We start from the raw sequence: 17,019 nt of genomic DNA, 5'->3' as shown, positions 1-17,019 counted from the left end.
ACCTGTAATCTGAATTCCTGTAGATCTAACTCCCTGGCATAAAGCAGCATGATATTTCTATCTTTGTATCTTTGCTGATATCCCCCTCCTATCAAATTACCATTCAATACTCTTATATAACCTATTATTTCCAACCACGAGCTTTTGTCTTCAATTGTCAATCAATGTAATTTGGATTTCTTCCAGATTTTAGCAATAGGGATAGCCTGTCAGTCTTTCATTTATTGATAAAATGTTTTGGCAATAGAATTTCTGACTTCCTCGAATCTTTATGAAAAATAAATTTCTATATGGAAGGTCTTTGGCATTGTCCGTTTCAATTACTTATCAGACAGATTTGAATTGACATAATATTTTGATGCCTTTTATCAAGTCAGCATATCTTAGTGACCTGTTTTCCAAAGGGATCATATTATGTCTTCCTTCATCTGTTTGAACTTTAATGATGTCTTGCTAAAAGTAGTTGTCCTCTACATTAATGATGTGACCCTTCAAAAGCCAATATACTCCTGCCACTCAGTCGAAAATCAATTTAGGCACCACTAAAATGCCAGACTTTCTGACATCTCTCTGTGTGTGAATAAATGTCTCTTGCATCTCGCATGTTTCATTGTATTTCAGAGTATCTGATGTGTAAAAGATCTCTGTTATAGAGTTGCCAGCATCTTCCAAACTGCAAGCTACCTTTACAATAGTGAAAACTTCCAATGATGTCATACCTTAACCATTAGTAGAATGCCTTAAGCACTCTGCAAATGTAATTATTCAGCAGAATCTGACAGGACTTGCAGGAGAAACAGCTGAACTTAGGAACATGAGTAGGCCATTCAGCCCCTCACACCTGTTCCAACATTCACTGAGATCATGGCTGATCTGTGGTCTAACTCCATATACCTGCCCTTAGCCCATCTCTTAATATCTTTACTTAACAAAAATTTACCTATCTCAAATTTAAAATTAACAACAGATCCAGCATCTGCTGCTGTTTGTGGGAAAGTGTTCCAGACATCTCCCACCATTTATGTGTAGAAGTGCTTCTTAACAACTGTCCTAAATGGTCTTGCCCAAATTCTCAGACTATGCCCCCTGGTTCTGGAATCCCCAACCAGTGGAAATAGTTTATATCTATCTACCCTATCTTTTCCTGTTGATATCTTGAAGATTTCAATTACATCATTCCTTAACCTTCTAAATTCTGGAGAATTCAGGTCTACATTGTATAATCTCCTCTCATTGCTTAACCCCGAAGTCCAGGTATCATTGTTGTAAATCCACATTGTATTCCCTCCAAGGCGAATACATCCTTCCTAAGATGTGGTGCCCAGATCTGCTCAAGGTACTCCAAGTGAGGTCTAATCAGGGCTTTGTACAACTGCAGCTTCCCCCAAAGGTAAGTTGACCAACGTTTGGTGGAAGAGGTAAATGTTAAAAAATGTTTTAATGAAAGCGAGAGAGATGGCAAGATCTTTAAGCGGGAATTCCAGAGCTGACAGAATGATCCAAATGAAGATGCTGCCTCCAATGATGAAGCGAAGAAATTGGTAGTCAATGGAGCCGTGGCTGAAAGGCCAGGTGTCAGAGATTCTGACACTCTGAGAGCTGACTCTGAATGAGGCAGTACTAAAGTTAAGGACCGTTCATGTGTAAATAAAGGGTGACTTGGTGATACCAGCCTTTGTTGAGTTATTTCAGCCACCTTGAATACTTGTCCGGTTTTGTTTCCCAGAACCAGAACCACTGCACCATAGCTCGTTGGGCCTTCTACATACTGATACAAAAACATTCCCTTGGATACATTTCAAGAAATCCACCACTCTAAACTCTTCACTCTATGACTTTTCCAATTTATGTTGGACAAGTTGAAATTCTCTAGTATAATTACTCAATTATTACTCTTACTCATCGCTGTGAACTGTCTACATATTTGCTCCTATACTTCCCACTGACTCTTTGGGGCCCTATAATACACTCCCAGTAAGAACATAAGAATATAAGAAATAGGAGTTGGCCATCTGGCCTGTCGAGCCTGCTCCATCATTCAATATGATTATGACTGATCGTTTTGTGGACTCAGTTCCATTTACCTGCCTGCTCACCATAATCCTTAATTCCCATACTGTTCAAAAATCTATCTCTCTTTGCCTTTAAAACATTCAACAAGGTAGCCTCAACTGCTTCACTGGGCAGAGAATTACACAGATTCACAACCCTTTGGGTGAAGAAGGTCCTCCTTAATTCAGTCCTAAATCTGTTCCCCTTATTTTGCCCCTTAGTTCTAGTTTCACCAGTCAGTGGAGAGAACCTCCTTGCTTCTATCTTATCGATTCCATTCATAATTTTATATGTTTCTATGTGATTCCGCTCTCATTCTTCTAAATTTTAGTGAGTGTAATCCCAGTCTACTCAGTCTCTTCTCATAAGCCAACCCGCTCAACTCCAAAATCAACCTAATGAACCTCCTCTGCACTCCCTCCAATGCCAGTGAGTCCTTTCTCAAGTAAGGAGACGTAAACTGTACAAAAATGTGACTGCCCCCTTAACGTTTCTGAGTTCTCCCCACAAAGCATCAGTTGAAAGTTTCCAAGATGTGGTGGGGAGGAGGTTCCAGGTAACAAGGATCCTGGGGAAGGCAGAGGTGTTGGTCGCAAGGATAAGGGTGTGATACCCAGTGCCTAACATTTATATTTCAATTGTATCATGAGGACAGAATACCTGGTCATTATCACAATACTGTTTATTTGATTTTGTTGTTCGTTGTCCTGCATTCTAACAGTGACTACACCTCAAAGATCCTTCAGTATGAAGTAGAGTTGGTTAGCTTAGATGGCTGACTTGCAATGCAGTATGATGCCAACAACATGTGTTGAATTCCCACACCCGCTGAGATCACCATGCAGGGCCCTGCCTTTTCAATCTCCATCCTAAGGCTGGCCTTAGGTTAGACTCACCACCAGTTGTCTCTCTTTCATGGGATACTGGGACTATGGTGACTTCTCATTTTGTAGCGCAATAAAAAGCCAAATATTTTTTAAGGTGTCACGTTCAATGAAATGGAGTCACTGTTGCACTGCCTGGAGAAAATGAGGAGTTATGAATAGTGAGATTCTACAACGTCCCTGTGGTGTCGGATTGAAGTTCTTTCTAGAGGAGGTGGAATTGTTCAAGGATCAATTGAGTGATGAAGTGGAGATGTCCCTAAGCTTTTGCCATTGAGCCAAGTTATAAAGGTCCAAAAAGGGAAGACAGCCTTATATTTCAGACTAAAAGAGATGGATTCTTGGTCAGCACTGGAGTCAAGGTTTTTGGGGAAAGTGAAGGAAAGTGTGTGTGAGGAATGTTGGATCAGCCATGATCCTACTGAATGACAGAATGGAGTAGAGGGGCTGAATGGCCTGCTCCTCTTCATATTGCTTAATGTCCTTGCTCACAAGTAACGATCATATAATCGTTCTAAATGTGCAAGTCATGTAACATGTTTAAAAATGAAAAGAAAGTCATCCATCCTGCAAACCTGAAGTGAAAACAGCAAGTCGTTAAGCATAGTCACCATATTGATTGGCATCTTACAATAGTCAACTTTTTAAAATAATCAGAGGTGATGAACTTGAATGTTTATGTTAATTGCTGCGAGATAAAGAAAAATAGCGTAACTCCAGGAGTTAGTGATGGCTAACTGATACAAGGATTGTGGCAGTGATAATAGTTATAATTTCATGGTTTCATAAATAATAGAGGCACAGCTAATGAAGAATTCATGCCTCAAGGTAGCTAACAGCAGAAACCTTCAGAGAACCTCACAGAGGCCCATATGTCAAACCACAATTTCAGGGTAAGAGGAAAATATAGGAAAAACTAAGACATACATTTTAAGAACGAAACAGATGCATATTCCATGGCTCTCCAGAGACATTTGATATTTTTGAAATTCCAATTCTACCACTTCAAACATCTGGCTAAGTATTGGGGTATTTAGAGAATTATTCTGCCCTTTCCGCTCATACCACTGGTCCAGGGAAAGCTACTAGGAAAAAGCATTCAAGCACTCAAATCTACCCAGTGCCTGCCTGTTACAAAGACAAGACAGCCTGAAATGCATCACAGTCAATAATAAACAGTTGAAATGAAAAGCCAGTGTTTCCGTTTGGCGAGGAGACTAGGACCCGTGGACACAGCCTTAGAATTAGAAGGGGTAAATTCAGAACAGAAATGCGGAGACATTTCTTCAGCCAGAGAGTGGTGGGCCTGTGGAATTCATTGCCACAGAGTGCAGTGGAGGCTGGGACGCTAAATGTCTTCAAGGCAGAAATTGATAAATTCTTGATGTCACAAGGAATTAAGGGCTACGGGGAGAATGCAGGTAAGTGGAGTTGAAATGCCCATCAGCCTAGATTGAATGGCGGAGTGGACTCGATGGGCCGAATGGCCTTACTTCCGCTCCTATGTCTTATGGTCTTATGCTCTTTACGTTCAAGCATCTGAAGTGAGACTTTAACTGAGGACCTACAGATAGAAAAGCAAGTGAGTTATTCCTGAAACAGGACTGAATCTGATGTGTCAAGTGCCCTTTCCCTCAGTAACTTAAAATGCACCTTATTTATAGAAATTATAAGCAGGAGCACACCTCCACACTTGCTTACCATTTAATATGGTCCTGGCTAATCTCTACCTCAATGATATATTCCTGCTTTCTCACCATGCACTTCAATGCCTTTAGTATCTAAAAAAAAATCAATATCTTTCTTGACCGCACTTAGTGACCTGGCCTGTACAGATTGACCATCCTTTAAGTGAAGCAATGTTTCCATATCTAAGTCCTAAATGTGTCCTGAGACTGTGTCCCCTGGTTCTAGAATGTTAAGTTCCTTGGGGAATCATCGATCCCACATCTAGTCCTGTTAGAATTTTATATGTTTCAATTGAGTCCCCTCTTATTGTTTTAAATTTGAGTTAATGCAGGCCCAGTCAAAGCAATCTCTTCTCATAGGACAGTCCTCCCAACCATAGTGTCAGCCCAGTGAACCTCTACTGTTGTCTCTTTATGGCAAACAGATCCATTCCTAGGTAGGGAAACCAAATCTGCACGCAATAATCCAGGTGCAGAATCAGAGGCAAGATGGGAACAATGACATTAGACAATACAAATTCAAGTCTAAAACGGACATAGGGACAGAGAACTTGAGGTTGTGAGAGGCACGTCTTTGAAGATGGCAGATCAAGTTAATAAGGTTGCTAATAAAGCATTCTGGTCTTCACACACAGAAGTATTGAGTAAAAAACACTACAAGATAAGATATAGGAGCAGAATATGGTCAATTGAGCAGGTCAGGCAGCATCTGAGGAATGGAAGATCGACGTTTCGGTCATTAGCCCTTCATCAGGAATTTTTTGATGAAGGGCTAATGCCCAATACATTGATTATCCTGCTCCTTGGATGCAGCCTGACCTGTTGTGCTTTTACAGCACCAAACTCTTGACTCTGATCTCCAGCATCTGCAGTCCTCACTTTCTCCCATATGGTCAATTGAGTCTGCTCGACCATTCAATTTTGGCTGATATATTTCTTAACCCCATTCTCCCACCTTCTCTCTCTAACCCTTGATTACTCTACTAATCAAGAACATATCTAACACTACCTTAAATACACAGAGTGACTTGGCCTCCACAGCCTTATGTGGCAATGAGTTCCACAGATTTACCACCCTCTGTCTGGAGAAATTCCTCCTCATCTCAGTTCTAAAGGGTTTTTCCTTCACTTTGAGATTGTGGCCTCAGGTGCTAGTCTGTCCTACTAGTGGAAACATCTTCTCCACATCCACTCTATCCAGGCCTTTCAGTATTCTGTTAGTTTACATCACCTCTCCCTTCATCCTTCTAAACTCCATTGAGTACACACCCAGAGTCAACTGCTCCTTATGTGACAAGCTTTTCGTCCCCAGGATCATTCTTGTAAACATACTCTGAATGCCCTCCAATGCCAATACATTGCTTCCTTAGATACAGGGCCCAACACTGCTCACAGTATTCCAAATGCAGTCAAATCAGAACCATAGCTGTACATCCCTGCTCTTGTATTCTAGCCACCTTGAAATGAATGCTAACGTTGCACTTGACATCCTAACTATCAACTGAACCTGCACATTCACCTTAAAAGAATCCTGAGCTAGGACTTCCAAGCCCGTTTGTACTTCAGATTTCCACTGTCTTTCCCCAATAAGAAAATAGTCTACACCTCTACTTTTCCTACCAAAATGCATAACCTCATACTTGCCCACATTGTATTCCACTGTCACTCCTTTACCTACTTTCCTTGCTTCTGAGTCCTTCTACAGCCTCCCCCTTTCCTCAACACTACCTGTCCCTCCACCAATCTTTTGTGTCATTTCCAAACTTAACAACAATGCCCTCAGTTCCTTCATCCAGATCATTAATGTATAATGTAAATAGTTGTAGTCTCAATACTGAGCACTGCGGAACTCCACTCATCACCAGCTGCCATCTGAAAAAAACCCCTTTATCCCTAGTCTCTGCCTTCTGCTGGTCAGCCAATCCTTTATCCATGCCAGTACCTTACACCTAACACCATAGGCTCTAATCTTATTTGGCAGCCTGCTATGCACCAACTTGTCAAAGGCATCTTGGAAATCCAAACAGATCACATCCACTGGCTCTCTTTGTCCAACTTGCTTGTTACTAGCTCAAATACTTCTAATAGATTTGTCAGGCAAAACCACCCCTTTCTAGTTACTTTTACTCAATTGTAAACCTGTTAAATCAGAGCCAGACAGTTTTCCCTTTAACTTCTAACCAGCTATGCAGACCTCCAGGGCCTGTGTGTAGCTACAATTTCTGCATCTGGAGGTCAGTGCTGTGATTGGTGTACTGACCCCTCTTGACGTGTGTGGAACCTTGGAGTGGCTGGGCACACATAGTTCCAACAACCTGTTCAGTCCAAATTTCCATGGCGATTATAATTCCTCTCCCTCCTTCCCCTTCCCTGATTTGTCAGTTATTTATGGGATTTTACTTGTGTCTAGTACAGAGTAAACTGAACTAAATATTTGTTCGATTCACCTGCCATCTTATTCTTTCCCATTATTAATTCCCCAGAATCACTTTCTATATAACTAATGCTCACTTTGTTAACTATTTAAAATATCCATAGAGAGATTTATTATCTGATGTTATATTTGTCACTAGCTTTCTTTTGTACTCTATGACAAAGCTGATCCTTTAACAAGGTTATTTATTCCTTGGCTTATTTTTCAGAGAGGTTGTAAATGACACAGACTCCAAAAGGTCTGGAGTGTAGGGTTTTAGGGCCAAGTTGATAATAGCTGACAGATATTGCCTCCAGCAGAAGGCTTTCAAGTTAAAAATAATACTTGTACAATGAAAGGGGTGTGGAGAAAGTGAGGACTGAAGATGCTGGAGGTCATAAAGTGGAGTGGCTAGGTCTCCCAGCTCAGCTTTACTTTGCTTTGGTTTGGTTTTTAGTAGTAGTGTGAAAAAAGTTGCTGGATCCAAAGAGGCAGGTGCAGGCCGGTACACACTCTCGCTGACTCATTTCCTGTCAGAACTTGTGTTTGATTTTACCTTTTGTGCCAGGTAATATTTATGGGGATTGTTGCAAGTATTGTAAACAGCATAAGTAATTTGGGATGATCTGATAGGTTTTTGGAGACCTTAAATTACTCGGTATTCTGTTTTCTTTTGTTTGTGTTTCATTCAGTAATCTTGTAAATAAATTGTTTTGTTTAAAACTAAGTGGTTTGACCAGCTGCATGTCTCCTGGATTATCTATTTACTCCTGCTTAAAACAACTGGTAAAGTTAGGGTCCAGGTTACTTTCTTGAAATGTTTTGAGGGGGTCTGGCCTGGTCCATAACATTCTAATTGTTCCTGCCTATTGATATTTTAGCCATTATTTGTATTTTTTATATTATGTTCAACTTTCTGACTTTCCATCCACCCTTGTGTAACCATACATATTTTCTTTAAGTTTGATGCTATCATTAACATCTTAGTTAATCTTGAATTGTGGGTTCTTGGTACTTTTTTTTATGAAATTTGGATTCTTTTTAAAAAGGACAGTGTAGTATTAGGGACATTTAAGTGACTGCTGGACAAGAACATGGATGGCAGTAAATTGAGGGGTGTGTAGGTTAGGTTGATCTTAAGATAAATGCTCAGCACAACATTGTGGGCTGAAGGGCCTATACTTTGCTGTACTGTTCTATGTTCTATGTTCTAACCCATTAAAGATTTGCATTAATGTAGTGCCTTATTCAAACACTGGATGTCCCACAGCACGTTGTAGCCAACTAAATACTTGAAGTGAAGTCACTGTTGTAATGTCAAAATCACAGCATACAATTAGCAAGTGGCAACCTCCTACAATCAGCAGTGTGACAATGGTGAATTTTTAAAAAATATGATGTTGATTCATCAAGGTATTAGGAGAGCTCCCCTACTCTTTGTTATGGTAGACCTAGGAATCTGTTCTCTCTACCGAAGGAAGAAGATGTGGCCTCAGTACAAGATCTTTTCTGTAAGACAGAGAACGCTTGACAGTGCAACTCTCCTGCAACATTACACTAGAGTAGCAGCTTGAATTGTTGTGCTCAAGTTGTGGACTGGGTGTGCAGTTGGCAAATTAATTTCCATCTAGATAAGTGTTGGGTACATTATGCTTGCAAGATATTACACATACTACCCCCCTTGGACACTACCCTCACTGAGGCAGACAATGAGAACGGTCTGGGAGTACAGGTATCTTAATGATTGAAAATGAGAATGCAGGGAACCCCAATCCTGTGGCTAGAGTAAATTTGGAAGGAAAAGTTATTTCAGTTTTTGTATTATGTTGTCAAAGCCAATGTGTGTTAACCATCACAAACAAAAACAGAAATTGCCGGAGAAACTCATGTTTCAAGTCCAGGGATCCTTTGTTGGACCTGAAATGTCAACTCTCCACAAATGCTGCTGAGTTTCTCCAGCAATTTCTGTTTTAATTTTAGATCATCAGCATCTGCAGTTCTTTGTGTTTTTTTTAATGCATTGATCATCCTTCAACATCTCTTGAGATACTAATTGTGAATAAGCTCCTTGAACTACTACAGACCAGCTGCTGGCGCTACTATCATGCTCTTGAATGGCTAGTTGCAGGAGTTTGACCTGATAAAGATAAGCCCGGTCAAATCATGCCCAAACACTAGTTACAGCCTGGAGATGGCTATTTAGCCACTTGACCATCTCTTGCCATTCAAATACACCGTGCTTGATCACAATCCTAACTCCATCCAGAACACCTTGATTCTCCAAATCTTAAGATTATCGAATAAGAATATCAACATGGGTTTGTGACATTTTTAATTGACCCACAGCCTCGATAGGTTTTCGGTGAGCAAATTTAAGATTTCTGCCACCCTTTTGGGTGAAGAATTGCATTTCCTGAAATCACTCTTGAATGGCCTACCACGAACATTAAAGACGTGCTTGATTCTATCACCAGAGGAATATGGTGTCTCTCTATCATTTCCATCTTGGAAAATATAAATTTTATTACCCCTTATTCCTCTCTAGCCAAGGAAATACAAGCCTGTCATCATAATTTGTCACTTTACATAATCAATGAATACACTTGTTTAAACACCACCTTTGCATTTGCACAAACCTATTAGTTCACTTCAAAAAATGATTCAAAGACACCTCATAATTGTGCAGTCAGTGCAATCCCACACATGGTCATTGAGGGCTTATTAATTCATATACCCCTGTTCAGTTTCACACCCAGTGGTTTCTATAACCATCTTTGAAATAAAAATCAAGCCAGCAATATCAGCATTGACTATTGACAACTCTCGTAAAAATACACGATCCAGCTCAGGGAATTTCTAAACGATAATAAAGTGCCAAAAAATGCACAGGAAGATGTGACCCAAGTTGAACATTACCCTTGGGATGGAGCATTCAAGCAAACGTGTGAGCGGTTATCTTCAGAAGTAATAATATTTGACAACAGAGGTCTTGCTCTTGGTATGTTGGGAGCCTGGAGTAGAAGTGAATTCAGTTCATTTGTTACATAGATCCTAAATGTGATAAGAAGATGGCTTATCTCAGTGATGCATTAAGTCCCAGTTTCTGCATCAATAACACCACAAGACACATCATATTCAATGACTTACTTCTGCAGTGAAAACAGAAAATGCTGGAAATGGTTGGCAGGTTGGGCTGCAACTATGGAGAAAGAAACAGAGTTAATCTTTCAGGGTATTGACCATTCCTTCGAACTGGAAGGTATGAAAAGATATAGGGACCCCAGGAGAACAAGTAGGGAGTCTGAGAGAGGCTAGAAGGCAAGGAGCAGTTAAATAACAAAACTGATGATTGTTTGAAGCAAAGGAAAAAGATAAAGGGATAAGAATGGAACAGCACTTTTTATAAAAAGGACATGATATAATTGAGCATTCAACAAATCACGAGTACTTTAGGGCTCCCCTATCGTCATGACTGTGATCCCCAGTTATCTTGAGAAGTAGCTGGTGGATTTTCCCTTGAGTTGCTGATCAATGCATTGAAAAATCCAAATGGCCTGCTTGACCATTTCAGAGGACAATTGAGAGCTAACCATATTTATCACAGGCTGGCGCTGCACATAGGTCAGACCGGGTAAGAATATAACATTTCCCTTACCATATTGTTATTTAGACAATCTGACAACAATTGGGGCTAATATCACTTTTGACTTCAATGAGAATGTGATGCTTAGAATGTGATGTGAGCTCATGTTCTAACTAATGTGTTAATATAGACAAAGTATTTTAAATGGGGTGGGGGAGTCCAAAACTAGAGGGCATAGTGTATGAGTATATTTGATTTGTATATAGTTAAGTTTTTCATCAGTCAGGGAATCAAGAATAACCTTGAAAGGACAGGAAAATGAATGTGAGGAGTGTTGGATCAACCATGATCTATTTGAATGGCAGAGCAAGCTCGAAGAGCCAAACAGCCTACTCCTGTCCCTGCTTCTCATGGTCTTAAAGAGTGAAAGAGTAGAGCTCTTGGGACAAATTGGATATATCTGTCAAAGTGCTGGCACATGCTCAGTGGGGCGAATGGCCTTTGACTCTGCTTGATCTATGATCTGTGGGCAATCTAAAATATGACATTTTGATTTTGGGATAAGGAGTAGTAAATTTAAGACAGTGATGAGGAGAAATTGCTTTCTCTTAAAGCTGGTTATTCTGTGTAATCACTACCCCAGACTGTAGTTAATGCCAGTACATTGAGTAAGTTTAAGGAGGAGGCAGACAGATCTTTAATTAGTAACGGGCTAAAGGGTTATTGGGAGCGGGCAAAAAAGTGGAGTAGAGGCCGAGGTAAGATCAGCCATGATCGTGAAGAATGGTGGAGTAGGTTCGAGGTGCTGAATTGCCTACTCCTGCTGCTAGATCTTATGTTCTTACATAAAACTTCTGCTGACAATCCCTCCTTTTTCCTATTTCAGAGATTTCTGCAATCTTGGAAGCTGGGACATCGTTGGTTTATGATTTCCACGAATCTTATGGCACTGGCAAAAATGTCAGCAGCCACTTATCTGCGATCTACTCGGACATGACGCTTTCGAGGGAGAACATAGAGTTCAGCTTCCGAACCACCCACACTCCAAGTGTGCTGCTTTATGCAGACTCCTATTATGAGGAATATATAGCAGTGGTTTTGTGCAGTAATGGTGAGTAAAGAAACGTTTTGCCTGATTAAAAGTGTTACGTCCATCAATTGCTGACAAAATATATTCAAACTTTTATTTAAAATAAACTCTCTTTCATTAACTTGCTATCCTAATAGCTGTGAGTGCACTCCTGCGAAAGGAATAATTTATTGACTTGGAGGTACCTTTGGGATACCCTGAGGATGTGAAAGTTCTGCATCGTTGTATGTTCTTGATGATTAACAGGTCGGTCATATTGCAGGAAATAAGGACTGGGGCAAGAACAAAGACGAATGAGAATAGAGGAAATGGTAATCATCTACAAGTTTACAAGTTACTTGGAGAACCTGTTGCTCATGTATGTGAGGAGTGACAATTAGTAAGTGAGGTCTGATAATTTCCTAGAGTGAGCTGGTTATTTTCCCTTGGAAATGCATATTTAGTATCAGACATTGTTTCGGATTTAAGATGTTGCAGTTCTGTGGGGATACATGGTCATTCAGGGAAACAAACAATACAGGTCACAAATGATCATCTACAGGAAATGTCACAGAGTTGAGAGAGGGCAGAGATTTCAAGTGGTTTGTAAAAATAGCAAATATGATGTAAGCAAAAATGCTTTCACATAATAGATGGTTAAAGTCGTAAAGTCACTGCCTGGAAATATATTATTATTTCTTCTTGGAATGTGGGTGTCACTAGCTGGGTCAGTATCTATTGCCCTAATTGAACTGGGTGGCTTGCTATGGCCATTTCAGAGGACATTTTAGAGTCAGCCACATTGTTGTGAGTCTGGAACTACATACAGTCCAGACCAGGTAAGGACTTCAGTTGCTAAAGGGAATCAGTGAAAGAGATTGGTCAACAGTGCTCACTTGGTCACAATTAGGCTAACTTGCAATTCCAGATTTTTGTTGAATTCAAATTTCATCATCTCCCGTGGTGCGATTCAAACACACGTCCCTAGAACATTAGCTTGGAATTATGGCTTACTATCACAATAGCATTACCGCCACACCCCCACTTCTCAGGTGTCTGGCGACAGGCCCAGTTGACACTTTTAAGTGAGCATTCAATGATTATTTAACCAACAATTTGCAAGGATACCAGGAAAAGGCAGGAGAATGGCACTAAAGCATAAGGTAAATAGACAAGGTCGTTTCCCTGGGGCAGGGGTGTCCAGAACTAGAGGGCATCGGTTTAGGATGAGAGGGGAAAGATTAAAAAGGGACCTCATGGGTAACATTTTCACACAGAAGCTGGTGCATGTATGGAATGAGCTGCCAGAGGAAATGATGGAGGTTGGGGCAATTACAATGTTTAAAAGGCATCTGGGCGGGTATATGAATAGGAAGGGTTCAAAGGGATATGGGCTGGGTGCTGGCAAATGGGACAAGCTTAGGTTAGGATATCTGGTCGGCTGTGACTCTGTGACCGTATCTGTGGAACTGTCAGATGTGCAGAGTTTCTCCAGTAATTTCTATATTTTGTTTGTTTCAGATCTCGAGCATCTGCAGTTCTTTGTTTTATTTGATGCTCTTTTGGAGAATAGATGCAAAGTCCTCACTTTCTTCTATTGTACTATGAAAATTCTGTGATTCTGTGCCAAAGTAGATTATTCTCAGAACCTTCCAATGTAAGGCAGCCGACACCCATCTATCACCGTAGAAAACATTCCACTGACACATTGTGGCTGCAGTGTGTGCTATCTAAAAGATGCACTGTAATAACTCACCAACATAGTTTGACAACAGCTGCCAAATATATGGCCTCTCCCACTCAGAATGACAATGGCAGCAGTTTCACAGGCAAATTATCACCTGCAAATTTTCCTCCAAACCACAAATGATAGAACATAGAACATAGAAAAATACAGCACAGTACAGGCCCTTTGGCCCTCGATGTTGTGCCGATCCAAGCCCACCTAACCTACACTAGCCCACTATCCTCCATATGCCTATCCAATGCCCGTTTAAATGCTCATAAAGAGGGAGAGTCCACCACTGCTACTGGCAGGGCATTCCATGAACTCCCGAGTCACTGAGTAAAGAATCTACCCCTAACATCTGTCCTATACCTACCACCCCTTAATTTAAAGCTATGCCCCCTCGTAATAGCTGACTCCATACTGGAAAAAGGTTCTCATGGTCAACCCTATCTAAACCCCTAATCATCTTGTACACCTCTATCAAGTCACCCCTAAACCTTCTTTTCTCCAATGAAAACAGCCCCAAGTGCCTCAGCCTTTCCTCATACGATCTTCCTACCATACCAGGCAACATCCTGGTAAACCTCCTCTGCACCCGTTCCAGTATAGTATGGCGACCAAAACTGCACACAATACTCCAGATGCGGCCGCAGCAGAGTCTTTTTCAACTGCAACATGACCTCAGGGCTCCGGAACTCAATTCCTCTACCAATAAAAGCCAGTACGCCATATACCTTCTTCACCGCACTATTTACCTGGGTGGCAACTTTCAGAGATCTGTGTACATGGACACCAAGATCCCTCTGCTCATCCACACTACCAAGTATCCGACCATTAGCCCAGTACCCCGTCTTTTTGTTACTCTTACCAAAGTGAATCTCCTCACACTTACCTACATTGAACTCCATTTGCCACCTTTCTGCCCAGCTCTGCAACTTATCTATATCCCGCTGTAACCTGACACATCCTTCCTCACTGTCAACAACTCCACCGACTTTCGTATCATCCACAAACTTGCTCACCCAACCTTCTAGCCTCTCCTCCAGATCATTTATAAAAATGACAAACAGCAATGGTCCCAAAACAGATCCTTGCGGAACACCGCTAGTAACTGCACTCCAAGATGAACCTTTACCATCAACTACTACCCTCTGTCTTCTTCCAGCCAGCCAATTCCTAATCCAAACCTCCAACTCACCCTCAATGCCATACCTCCGTATTTTTTGCAGTAGCCTACCATGGGGAACCTTATCAAACGCCTTACTAAAATCCATATACACCACATCTGCCACTTTACCCTCGTCTACCTCCTTAGTCACCTTCTCAAAGAATTCAATAAGGTTTGTGAGGCACGACCTGCCCTTCACAAAACCATGCTGACTATCCTTGATCACATTATTCCTATCCAGGTGTTCATAAATCCTATCCCCTACAATTCTCTCTAAGACTTTGCCGACAATAGAAGTGAGACTCACCGGCCTATAGTTACTAGGGTTATCCCTACTCCCCTTCTTGAACAAGGGAACCACATTTGCTATCCTCCAGTCTACTGGCACTATTCCTGTAGACAACGAGGACATAAAAATCAAGGTCAATGGCTCTGCAATCTCCTCCCTTACCTCCCATCAGGCCCAGGGGACTTATCTATTTTCACCCTTTCCAGAATTTCCAACACCTCTTCCCTACATACCTCAAAGCCGTCCATTCTAATTAATTGTGACTCAATATTCACATCGGCAACAATGTCCTGTTCCTGAGTGAATACTGACGAAAAGTATTCATTCAGTGTCTCCCCAATCTCTTCAGCCTCCACACGCAACTTCCGACTACTATCCTTGACTGGACCTATTCCTACCTTAGTCATTCTTTTATTCCTGACATACCTATAGAAAGCCTTAGGGTTTTCCCTAATCCTACCAACTAAGGTCTTTTCATGTCCCCTCCTTGCTGCTCTTAGCTCTCTCTTCAGATCCTTCCTGGCTATCTTATAACTCTCAATCGTCCCAATTGAACCTTCATACCTCATCTTTACATAGGCCGCCCTTTCCATTTAACAAGGGATTCCAATTCCTTATTAAACCACGGCTCCCTCACACGACCCTTTCCTCCCTGCCTGACAGGTACATACTTATCAAGGACACTCAATAGTTGCTCCTTGAACAAGCTCCACATATCAATTGTGCCCATGCCTTGAAGCCTACTTTTCCAAGCCACGCATCCTAGGTCGTGCCTCACTGCATCATAATTTCCCTGCCCCCAGCTATAACTCTTGCCCTGCAGTGCACACTTATCCCTCTCCACTGATCCCACACTTGTAATCATGTCACTGAGTCAAAGTCTTGGAGTGTGCCATTTAATAGCACTGTGGATGTTACCACATGCTAAGATGTCTTCTCAAGGGCAATTATGAGTAGTCAATGCAAGTTGACTTTCCCAGCCATACCTACAGCCAACATCCCCTCTGATTTTTTTTAGCAGTGTGCAGACTGCTGAAGTTTGTATGCTACAGTGGCTTCCACAAGTGGGATCCAATGTATCCACACAGCGATTTGGACCAAGAAAGGATAGGGAGAAAGTGAGCACTGCAGATGCTGGAGATCAGAGTTGAAGAGTGTGGTGCTGGAAAAGCACAGCCTGTCAGGCAGCATCTGAGGAGCAGGAGAATCGACGTTTTGAGTGTAAGCTCATTCCTGATGAAGGGCTTTTGCTCGAAATGTCGATTCTCCTGCTAATCAGACGCTGCCTGACCTGCTGTGCTTTTCCAGCAGCACACTCTTCGACCAAGAAAGGCTGGGTCAGGTCACTTTCTTGATGGTATGAAGTTAAATACAGTGAATGTCCAAAGAGACAATTCCGATGCACAGATCCTTCAAAAACCAGAAACTATTTGCTCTGAGCACAATTTAATCACGGGAGCTCATAGAATGTTGGCCTTTATATCCAGAGGACTGGAGTGCAAGGACACAAAGATTATGTTGCAGCTATGCAAAACTGTGGCTAGACCTCTCTTGGAATAATGTGTGCAGATTTAGATAACACACCTTAGGAAGGATACATTGGCCTTGGAAAGAGTGCAACATAGGTTTACAAGAATACTTTGACTTCAGGGGTTAAGTTATGAGGAGAGATAATACAAATTAAACCACATTTTCTGGAATTTAGAAGTTTATGTGGTGATGCGATCAAAATATTGAAGATATTACCAGGAAAAGACAGAGTAGATAAAAATAAGCTACCTTCACTGGTTGGGGATTCTAAATCTAGGGACATAGTCTGAGAATTAGGGCCAGACCATTCAGGAGAGATGATAGGAAGTGCTTCGACACACACACGCAGGGTGGTAGATGTTTGGAATTCTCTGCCACAAATGGAAGTAGATGCTGGATCAGATGTTAGTTTTAAATCTGAGACAGATAAATTTTTGTTAAGCACAAGTATTAAGGGATATGGGCCAAAGTCATGTAAATGGAATTAGGTCACAGATCTGCCATGATCTCATTGAATGGTGAACACAGGCTAGAAGGACTGAATGGCCTACTCCTGTTTTTCTGTTCCTATGATTGGCATGTACGGAGAGTTGGAGTTGCTTAAAGGGAATGTT

General features: G+C 41.3%; 1 protein-coding gene across 3 annotated transcripts in view; it reads left to right on the top strand.

Annotated features, from left to right (window-relative positions):
- Nucleotides 1-17,019, top strand: part of LOC122551782 (contactin-associated protein-like 5) — a 1,118,157-nt gene that overhangs the window by 888,124 nt on the left and 213,014 nt on the right. For all 3 annotated transcript variants that reach the window (XM_087989332.1, XM_043694246.2, XM_087989333.1), the window contains one exon: nt 11,507-11,731. In XM_087989332.1, coding sequence (XP_087845458.1) covers nt 11,507-11,731 — 225 coding nt within the window. The remainder of the gene's footprint in view (nt 1-11,506; nt 11,732-17,019) is intronic.

This window comes from Chiloscyllium plagiosum, unplaced genomic scaffold, assembly GCF_037043375.1.
Source record: "Chiloscyllium plagiosum isolate Xiang-an unplaced genomic scaffold, Cpla_swu_hap1 HiC_scaffold_7, whole genome shotgun sequence".
NCBI lineage: Eukaryota > Metazoa > Chordata > Chondrichthyes > Orectolobiformes > Hemiscylliidae > Chiloscyllium > Chiloscyllium plagiosum.
The sequence above is the reverse complement of the archived record's forward strand: the minus strand, read 5'-3'. Positions and strand labels throughout refer to the sequence as shown.